At 54.9% G+C, this 10,409-nt stretch overlaps 1 protein-coding gene across 2 annotated transcripts; it reads right to left on the minus strand.

Annotated features, from left to right (window-relative positions):
- Nucleotides 1–130: 130 nt before the first annotated feature.
- Nucleotides 131–9,473, minus strand: C1R (complement C1r). 2 transcript variants are annotated; one of them, XM_010963485.3, is made up of 11 exons: nucleotides 9,316–9,473; nucleotides 8,350–8,578; nucleotides 6,869–7,061; nucleotides 6,404–6,550; nucleotides 6,111–6,307; nucleotides 5,665–5,812; nucleotides 5,432–5,553; nucleotides 3,482–3,560; nucleotides 2,963–3,118; nucleotides 1,478–1,552; nucleotides 131–1,017 (listed from the first exon to the last, which is right to left on the minus strand). In XM_010963485.3, coding segments are annotated over exons 1-11 (2,124 nt in total). In that variant the 5' UTR covers nucleotides 9,318–9,473; the 3' UTR covers nucleotides 131–241. The 2 variants fall into 2 exon arrangements, with proteins under 2 accessions (XP_010961787.2, XP_045378353.2); XM_045522397.2 differs by lacking the exon at nucleotides 9,316–9,473 and adding an exon at nucleotides 8,674–8,807.
- Nucleotides 9,474–10,409: the final 936 nt, after the last annotated feature.

Here is a 10,409-nt window from a genome sequence, read left to right on the forward strand (position 1 = left end):
TGACCAGAGATTGCGGAATATACCTTCTGCAATTCTTCCCCACTGGGAGGTAGGTAGAAAGGTGACCTTTGGGTTGTTTCAGGTGAAGGATGTGGATGGGGTTATAGAGAAGAGAACTGATTACACAGTGTTTTTCTGCGTCAGTGATTTTAATATGGATTCTTAGTGGTTATCAATAATTGCTCAGATAATTTTTTTGTAACACACTGCTCTCTGGGTTCTGACCTAGTGACCTCTGGGCTCAGCCCTCCTCCTCCTGCATCTCTTTCTTGATCCAGTCCACGTAGTTGAGGAGTTTGGTGTAGAAGCCGTACCCCTGGCCACACTCGATGCCCCAGGAGACGATGCCCGTGGCCACCCAGCGGTCATTTTTCTTATCTCTTATGACAAAGACCCCTCCGCTATCCCCCTGGCAGGAATCCTGCTTTCGAGTCGTGTCCCCGGCACAGAACATGTTTTCAGAAAACACGTCTTTCCTGTCCTTTCTCCGGAGCCAGCTCTCACACAGCTCTCGCCTAGCTATGGGCAGACGGACGAACCGGAGGTCGTGCGAAATCTTCTGCTCCTCCGTGATCCCAAAGCCGCTGACGTAGCCCACGAGGCCTGTTTCATAGAAGGTCTCGTTGTCGGGGAGGCAGATGGGGAGGAGGTTGGGGCCCAGGGTGACACTGTTTTCCAGCTCCAGGAGGGCGATGTCCCCCTCGAAGTTGTTGGAGTCCTCCTGGCGGTATTCTGGGTGGATGATGACCCTGCGGACCGGGTGGTTGGCCAGCTTCATGATCTCCTCCACGTTGATGTGGCCCAGGAACACGTCCACGGTGGCGTTGCTGTGCGCGTCGACCTCCTTGGGGAGGAGCGTGTGCGCGGCCGTGAGGATCCAGCGGTCGCCCAGCAGCGCGCCGCCCCCGCGCCCGTGGACGTTGGTGAAGGCCTGCCAGGGGAAGTTGCCCATCTTGGCCTTCTGGCCGCCAATGATGCGCTGCTTCTGCTCCACGGGGTTGACGGGTTTCCCGCACACTGGAGAAGAGACGAGAAGGCGAGGAGGGAGACGTCAGCTCGTCAGCTCGGGCTGCCCTCCTCCCTCCTCCCTCCGCAGTCAGTCTGCTCCCCTCCAACCCCTCTTTGTGGCTCAGGGCCCTTTCCTCTTTCTGCTGCCTCCCCACATCCCTGTCTTTGTCCTATGGGCAGCCTCTCAGCCTTCTCTCCTCCTTTTGTTTATTCTTCCTGGAGTTTTTCTTGCTCCTTTTATTCCCTGATCTCCCATCTGCTCAGAGAAAGCTTGGAAACGTCAGGACAGGTCCAGCCCTCTGGGTGTCTCACTCTTTTCCCTGATGCTCCCTCTGGCCTCCATGTCCATCTTCAGCTTCAAGCCGGAGTTTCTCTCCACTCGCCCTGCCTCCCTTCTCGGTCCCTTGCTTCCTCTGAGGCCCTGCAGGCCTGCCAGAGCCACTGAGGACAGCGGAGGGTTTCCACTCACCTGGCAAACACCGAGGCAGCTTCTCCCCTTCCAGCTCATTCTTCCAGATGCCCTGCGCTGTGCAGGTGTACAGCCCTGAGGGGAGAGGCAGGGCGCTTAGGTTGGAAGGCCGTGGGCAGTGGCCAGTGAGCACCGAGGGTGCCCACAGGGAGAAGGCAAGGGTCCAAAGGAAAGGTCCAAATATAAGAGGATGGGATATCAATAGTGTTAAAAGGCTCCATACATACATTTTGATTTTTAATGCTAAGTGGAAAAATCAGAATACTTAACTACTATATTTGACGTGATCGCTGTGTGTGACAGTAAACACAAAAACTGAGAGGAACCTATCAAACTCTCATCCGTGATAGCATCACAGCACTGGGTTGCAGACGACAGGGGTCGCGGCTTTTTCTGATTGCCGACTGTGTGCCATGCCGGGTGCTCAGCACTTTATCTGCATTATCTCATTTAAGCATCACAGTGATGATCTCAGGTAGGCATCATTATCCCATCTTATAGATGGGGAAACTGAGTTTAAATAACTTGCACAAGATCACATAATTTCTAAAGGCCACAACCAAGATGCACGGTGAGGGATCTCTGAGTTCAAAGCCCAGCTCTGACATAACACCCTATATAGCCTGTAAGTGAGATTTTTTTCCTTTTTTGTATGTGTCAAACCTATGATTTCTTTTATTAAAAAAAGTTTTAAGGAATACCCATAGATGAGTTTGAGAGTAATTTAGTAAACCTAAAAGCTGAAAGCCACAACAGAGCAGCCTGAGAGGGTATGTGGGGAGAATGCTGAGGAAGTGCTGCTGGTAAAGTTGTGGGGGGTGTGGTGGTGGTCGTGGTGGTGATGGCAGTTTGGTGGCGGTGATACTTACGGTGGTGATTGTGCTGGTGCTAGAGTTGGTAGCGGTGATGGTAGTGTTGTTATTGGTAGCAGTCCTGGTGGTGGTGATGATGGTGGTGGGGGGGTGGGGATGGTGTTGATGGTGGTGGGGGTGGTGGTGATGGTGGTGGTGGTGGTGATGATGGTGGGGGTGGTGATGATGATGGTGGGGGTGGTGATGATGATGGTGGGGGTGGTGGTGATGGTGGTGGTGGTGATGATGATGGTGGGGGTGGTGATGATGATGGTGGGGGTGGTGGTGATGATGATGGTGGCGGTGGTGGTGATGGTGGTGGGGGTGGTGGTGATGGTGGTGGGGGTGGTGGTGATGGTGATGGGGGTGGTGATGATGATGGTTGGGGTGGTGGTGATGATGGTTGGGGTGCTGGTGATGGTGGTGGTTGTGTTGAGAGGGAGCTGTTTCTGAGATTCAAGTCTTTGTATCAGCTCAGGTGTCTTCTTCAACTCTATCAGATGCCTCTTGGCACCCCTGAAGTCAGTGCCCTGATAGATATGTTAATATACACTCCCCAGGGATTCTATTGGAAGAGGTCACAGAGGAGGAGTCCCAAGAAGAGGGAGAAGACTGGATTTGTATGAGTCCCTACCTCGCTCAGCCTCACTTCTGCCACCTCTGGTCTGCATCTTGTAATATGGCTCCCGGCAGTAGTACTGGATCCGGGCCTGGTAGGTGTTCACGCCCACTGTGGTGGTATAACTGAAGGCCCCATTAGGCAGGCTTCGGGGCTGCCCGCAGTCCTTGACTTGGAGAGAACACAGGGCCGTATGAGAGCTGAGAAGGACTGTACTGGAACGTCAGTCTGCCCACAGAACAGGGATGGATCCACAGAACAGGCTGAGAACTTTCGGGAAATAATGGTCAGCGGGGAGGCCCTTGTGATGTACAGGAACTGGAGGACAGTCGGTTCTGGGTGGAGCCATCAGTCCTACTGAGATAAGGGCTGACTGATTCCTGAGATGGGCCACAGGCGTCAAAGGACGAGTCAGGGGAGGGTCTTTGGGGGAAAGGCTTAGTCTAGACCCCTCTTCCCTTCTCAGCCTAGATCCCCAAGGCTGGGTGGTGGGGTGGAGGTTCCTGGGGCAGGCACATCCAAGCTGTAACTTACTCCTGCACCTGGGCATGGCGCGATGCCAGGTGCCGTCATCCTGGCAGACGGCGGTGAAGGAGAGCAGGGCCTCGTTCCCCTGTTGAGCCGAGGTAGAGATGCCATTAGTACCAGGTGGCACTGCAGCTCCCTTCCTGCCCTCACCCACCCAGGGATAGCAGGAGATGCCGAGCCATCTCTCAAGCCCTCGGACCTCACATAGAGCCTGTGGACCTGGCTCTTTTGTCCTTCTCCCTAGCTGGTCCTTTCAGACCAGATTTACAGGTGGGTGTGCTGACACACACAGCAGGAAGTCCGGGAGAGGGCTAGCTGTCAGACCCAGCAACCCTCGATTCTTGCCTGTTTCCACTGAGGTCCAGTTGAACCCCACCGTTTTGAATTAAAAAAACAGGCAGCCCGGTTGTGTGTTTTCTGCACTGAGATAGTCTCTGCCCTGATGTAGAACCCTGATGGTGTCCTGATGACGATTCTCTCCTTTGGGTGTGCCTGCAGCCCCTCGCCACCCCTAGACTGCCATCTTCTTAAGGGCCTTTCTGAAAATACTAGCGCAGCCCAGCCACTATCAAGGGTGCTTGAGACGCTGAAATGTGCTACTGCTGCTGCAGGTGAGTGGACGGCAGGGCCAGGGCCTGAGGCGGCGCCCTCTGAAATGAAAAGTAAATGGACAAAATGGATGAGTTTTACTAAGATCAACAATCATCTCAGATAGTTAGCCCTGGAAAAGATTGCAAGACAATGTGTATGAGAGCCATACTGAGAGCCAGGATGTCCGAGCAAAATGTCAATAATAGAAGATAAACCGTGACTTGCTTTAAATTCTGTGATGTGAATAACAAATGCCAAGGCAAGGCCTCGGGTGGCACAGGGCGGGGCAGGTGGGTTGTAACCGGAGCAGAGAGGAGGGGCACAGGACACCCAGTCCTCGTGAGCATCCTAGAGTGGAGAGTAGCCCCTCTGGCTAACACGACTTGATGCAGCATTCAGCGGTAAGCTCCATGAAGCTTGTGTGAGTATCTGTGTCTCTTCTGACTGTACCTCCCACATCCAGAACACTGCCCGACACTCAGCAAACACTTAGAATGTTTGTTGGGTGAGTTAACTACAACTGAAGGACAAACCAAAGTCTCTTCTCTGATTCAGACTGGGTCTTCCAAGTGGATCTGTTGAATAAAGATGGGATGTCCAGTCCCTTGTCCCAGGCCAGGGGTAATCCAATTGTATGTTTTTTTTTTTTTTTTTTAAATAGCATTTTAGTTCACCAGCTTTTGTGTGATTGGCCAATGGATAAAGCCACATTCTTTCCTGAGTCTGCAAAGCTGAGGACAGGGCGGTGGGCCTGGGGTAAGCCCACCAATGTGCGTAAAAGAGCCCTGGAGGAGCCCCTTCTGGTTGTTAAATGGGCTGCTGCGCGATCCATGAATCACTGAATAAAGCCAAGAAGGTCTTAAAAAAACTCACCTCCTCAAAAAAAAAAACCTCCCAACCCTCCCCCCACCCCAAACCAGGAGTCCTGGAGCAAGAGGCAGGGGGTTTGGTGCTAACTCCCGCTGTCCGAAATCCCAGCGATGCTGAGTGAGTCACTCCTTGCACTTCACCTCTGCCCCTGCCTGTTCGGCTCCTGATTCCACAATGAGCTATGGGCGAGGTCAGTAGTTCTTAAACTTGGTTGGACATTAGAATCACCTGAGTAGCTTTAAGTGCTCTTGATGCTCAGGCTGCACTCCAGACCCATGGGATAGTCTATCTAGCAAGGGACTCAGACATCAGTATTTTAAAATTCTAGGTGTTTCCAATGTGCAGGCAAGTTGGACAGCTGGTCAACCAGGTGACCCTTCCAGCTCAAACATCTATGATTCCACTTGGGGCTGAGCCTAAATCCGCTGCGAGCCTACCCACCTGAACTACTGCAGAATGCTGGGCCGGCTCTCTCCTTTCAGCCCTGGCTCTTACCTCTATGAGCTGGTAGCCTTGTTTGCAGGTGGCAATGAAGTAGTCACGGAACTCGTACTGAGGCTGCAGGTCCTGGATGATGGTGAACATGTCTAGGGTCTTGGGCTGGGGACACTTGATAACTGTGGGGGAGACCCGAGGGCACATGTATTTCTGAGCCACTGGCCTTCCTTCTACCCACCCCAGCCTGCCCCACTGCTGGCCAGCGAGGGGGGCCCCCCAGGCAACCTTACCTTCAGTGGTGTAGTGCAGTTTCCAGCCCCGGCTGTCCCCTGACTCGTCCGTGAAGAACAGCAGATCCACGGCGTTGCTGCCGGTGTCAATGTGCGAAGGCCTTTGCCTCCCGCAGAGCTCCCTGATATTCCTCCCGCTGGCATAGATCTGGGGGGGTTGGGGGGTGGGGGCAGGAGGGTCATCTGTCTAATTCAGACATTTCCCCCCAGAGCCAGGGCAGTGGTGGTGGTGGAGGAGATCCTGCTTTGGGTATGTTTTCAGCTGAAGGGGAAAAGGGGTCGCCGGAACCCACTTGTCAAGTGTGTAAGAACTTGCCCAAACCATGCACAATGTTGGCCATTTCTGTACCAACTGGCCCAAGGATCCAGCAGGAATTAGGGGTGAGGGGAGCCACGTGGGGGTGGGAAGGAGAGGACGAGGTCTCTCTGGGCGTGGACGGCTGTACCTGTAGCTGGTCGTAGGGACAGTGTACTTGCTGGTGGTCATCGATTTCGAAAGGCTCGAGGAACTTGAGCTGGATGGTGAGGCCCCGCTCCACCCGGATGCTGTAGTTGCAGCGCAGGTCGGGGGGGTAGGGCCGGGGGTACTCCAGGCTGGAGATGTAGCCCGAGGGCTCTGTGAACAGCTCGCTGCTGCACTCAGCTGTGAGGGAGAGACGGGAGCGGGTCACCGGGAGACTGGCTGGCCCCGCAAGCCCTAGTTCAGCCCCTGCCTCCTCCCGGACCGCCCCAGCCTCACCCTGGCAGGAGTGCCTGTCCTTCTGAAGCTCATAGCCTGGACGGCAGGAGCAGAAATAGCCACCAATGTAGTTGTGACACAGGTGCTGGCACGGGCCCTGGGGGCTCTCCTCAGGCGAGTTGTGCAGGGAAGCGCATTCGTCCAGGTCTGGAAGAGAGTCCGGAAGAAGGAGTAAATTCCTGCCTGGGGACTTCTGTGGTGGCCTTGGTCTCAGCAAGATCACTCACTCGAGGCCTCAAGACAAAGTCAGCTCCTGGCCACCGGGACCTCCAGGCCTCTGTGGTGCTTTCTGGGAACTGCCCGGTGGGGACAGGACCCAGATGGACAGCCCTTTTCTGGAAAAAGCGCTCTTGCGGAAAGCAAGGAAGGCCAAGCTTCCTGCTCCTTTGAATTCAAGATTCCCTTTCTCCGGCCCCTCATTCAGTATGACCGAGGACAGAAGAAAAGGGTGCAGGGACCACTCACCCACAGCCTGGTAGTAGGCCAGGAAGCCCTTGTAGAACACGATGGTGCCGTTCTCCTCGTTGGAGAAGTCCGTGTGGAAAGTCAGCAGCATCTTGTTCCCTTGGGACATAAATTCTTTCTTCCCTGGAGGGTTGCCCAGTGGAGAACCCAGCTGCCCACAGAACCTCCCCAAGGTTTTCTTGTCAGCGGAGATCTGGTGGGGGGAAGACAGAGATAGGAAGACTGCTGTTGAGGGCATGTGTCCCCCGTGGAAGGTCAGTGAACGTCATCTTTCACTTGTCCCAAAGAGTGGATCACGCCCCCCTGCTGGACAGCCTCCATCTGCTCTCTAGCCGCTGGGCTCTGGCTGTTGCCAGCTCCCCTTCCTCTGTCCCGAGTCCTCCTTGGCTAACTCTGCACGTTATCCTGTGCCTGGAACATCGCCCCTCCGCTTTGATGTCCCCTCGGCATCTTTCAGACCTTCCTTCATCCCCACCTCCTCCTGTGCCCGCCTTCTGCGAGAACCCTGTTGTCTCTACCCGGCCCCTACAGTTCCTTCCTTCCTGGAGCCTGGATGGTCTGCTTTGTTTTCTATCTTGTCATTCCCCTCACCTTAGTCAAACCACTCACGTCCAGCCAGGCCTCTTGACATACTCAGTTCTGTGTATGTGAGCCTCTGGGGCCCTCCACCCTCAGCCTCTGTAAGCGCCACCCAGCTTCCCTGATCTCTTTCTTCAATGATCCCTTAACCCTTCCAAAGCAGACATCCCTCCCCTCCACCATCACTAGCTCTCACTCTCCCTGCCACCAAGATCCCTACCCCAACCCTGCTGACGTCGCAGGTCCTCTGGGCTGGGAGATGGATCATTTTCATGTTCTTCTCTTATAATCTCCAGGGGGTCTCCTGGAAATAGTATTTATGGGGTGTGTGTAGACTGTGCTCCAATCCTGAATCAAGAATCTCATTTTCATTAGATGTAGAAAGATGGGCCTGGGGCGGTTCCCCGGGGTTGTTGCAGAGAGGAGGGGACTGAGCCCACCATCCTTGCTGAAGGCTATGCTTGCCCCACTGCCACACGCATCTCCCTTCCCCACTCGCATCTCCCTTCCCCACATCCCTGTGCTCCTGTTGGGGCAGGCAGCCATGGCTGTATTCTCCATGGAAATGGGGAAGCCGAGGCACAGTGGTTTCCCAAAGACCCCCAGGCAAGTAAGCAGATGGGGAAGGTTTTTCCGACTCCCGTAGACAGTGCACTTCCTGGGAGTGGCGCCGGTACCTCCCTTCCTCTGTTTCTGCCCCCCCGTGCCCACTGAGGGTCTCTAAAACCACTGGACACCCATTCATGGCATGACTTGACTTTCAGAACTCCACTTGGCCGTCAGCGTTTACAGGCTTGGGGCTGTGTCCCCAGATGGAGGGTGCTCTCCAGGGTGGTTAGAGCATGCGTCCTCAGGCTCCAGAGACACCAGCTCCCCCTCTGCCCTCTCAACCCGACCCCTACCTTGACATAGTCATAGAAACAGCCTTCCGAAGGCTCCAGGTCAAACTGCCAGAAGACGAGCTTCACCCTGTATCCCACGGGGACCGTGATCACAGTGGTTGTCTCGAAGTTGTTTGGGTAAGGCTTGGGGTACAGGGGAGAAGTCACCTCCCCAAAAAGCTTCTGACGGGTCGGGATGGAGCCTCCCACCCTGTAGAACAAGACTGGCACCAGGAGGTATAAGAGCCACCTGCCAAAAAGAAAAAAGGTGTCTGTAGGGCTGGAGGGGAGCAGCACCCTTGCTGTTTGGGTTGCGGACACGGTGGGGGGATGGGATGGTCATACCGCGGGACATTTTCCTCTCTGGCCATTCTCGACCACACAGAGACGTTTTGGGTGGGGGTGGGTGGAGTGGGGAGGCTGATCTCTGCAGCTGCTGCACTGGGTGTTCCTCCCCAGGGCAGTGTCCAGTCCAGAGGTCATCCACTCCCTCCACCTCCCTCCTCCTCCTCCTCCCCTGTCCTGTCCCATCACTCCCCCCACTTCCAGGAATAGGGCTGGCGGGGGACCAGTTAATTGGGGGTGAGGGTTTCCAGTCATGGCTTTCTGAAAGGGCTCCCAAAGGCTCAGCAAAGGCCTCTGGGAGAAACCACCTATAGAAGATGGAGTTAGGCACGGAGGATACCGCCACCCCGGGCAGAGTGGTTCCCCTCCCCAATCTCGTTGCTCCCTATGAGCTGGAGGAAGGAGGGGCTGAAGCATCACCTCCTGAGTCTGAGGTCTCCCTTCATCCTCAGGAGGCGAGTTGGGGGTATGTGTTGGCGTGTGTGTACACACCTGTGCACGTTGCAATGATAAGGTATATGGGGAGGTGGGAAGGATGTGCCTGCCTCCCTGAATAAACCTGGGAGCAGCATTGCCTCCTATGCCCAGGATTCTCCGCACCGGCTTCTCCCTCCCTCCTTGGTCCCCATCAGCCTTACTCACATTTCTCAAGGCCTGTTTTTGGATCCCTGACTCTTCTGACAGCGTCTTCATCCACTCTGTGTCCAGGGAGAGAGCGCGGTCATCCAGAGGAGGGAAGGGGGAGGGAAAGGCTGTGAGGGGGAAGGGGGGACCATTCCGGGAGGAATGTTGTAAGGAATGAACTATTTGCATAAACAAGGCCAAAAAAAAAAAATTTTCCAGTTTAATTTAGTTTTGGTTTTGAAATCCCTGATGGTGGTGCCACCTGCTGGCCTGTGTGGGGAAGGGCTAGAGATGGGGCTGCATTTTCAGGGACAGAAAAGTCCTTGGTTGGAGGCCCAGACTGTTTCTCAATCTGATGGGAACTCTCCTGTCCTTCAGGGCCCTGCCTGGGAACTGCTGCTGTGTTTACAGGCTTCCTACCCAAATGGCAGTGGGAATTGCATTTGAGGGGGACTGTCTTTCCTGGGCTGCCCTTCTCCATTCACCCTGTCCTTCCTGTCCTTAGTCATCCAGCAGCCCTGGTCCAGAAATGGCCAGGGTTTCAACGCCCAGCATGATGTGACAGGAACGGGGGCCAGAGCAGGGCACTGCAGGAGTACGCAGAGGGGACTGAAGCTTGGTTGCCCGGGGGCCCTGGCCTGCTTCACTCATCAGTGACACTTAAACACAGAACAGGGATTGCTGTGACCCTAGAGCCGCGCTCAGTGAACTCAGGCCTGCCAGTGACCTTGCCTCTTAGAGAAAGAAGCAAGGGCAGCTGAGGAGGGGATAGACACATCCTCTTTTCTTCAGCATCTAGTGAAGAGTGCGAGCCTCTGAGGGTCATAGCCGCCTCGGTCTGGGCAGATGGCGTGGCTGTGGACCAAGAGTGACTCGGTGTTTTCTGAGAGGAAGCCAGGCTCCTGTCTCTTCTGTCCACCAGGCCACAGTGAGCTGTTTTAAAAGTTTGCTCTCTTTGGAAGCCTTTCTTCAACTCTACGGCTCAGATTTCCGATAGCAGTGTGTTCCCCAGGGAGGCTCTTGCTGCAGAACAGGCCTCTGAGTTCTCCGGCCTTTGTAGTTGACCCTGCCTGTTTCCCCTATTAGATGAATCCCTCTCTCCACCCAGCCAC

Source organism: Camelus bactrianus, chromosome 34 (assembly GCF_048773025.1).
Source record: "Camelus bactrianus isolate YW-2024 breed Bactrian camel chromosome 34, ASM4877302v1, whole genome shotgun sequence".
Classification (NCBI taxonomy): domain Eukaryota; kingdom Metazoa; phylum Chordata; class Mammalia; order Artiodactyla; family Camelidae; genus Camelus; species Camelus bactrianus.

Bases quoted from the DNA above. Each gene is read 5' to 3' on its own strand.
- C1R (XM_045522397.2), bottom strand. From the start codon at position 8,699: ATGGCCAGAGAGGAAAATGTCCCGCG. The intron at 5,813-6,110 runs GTACAGCCGTCC...CAACCCCCCCAG, and splicing joins GTCCCTACGACCAGCTACAG to ATCTATGCCAGCGGGAGGAA. The intron at 5,554-5,664 runs GTAAGGTTGCCT...TCTCCCCCACAG, and splicing joins ACTGCACTACACCACTGAAG to TTATCAAGTGTCCCCAGCCC.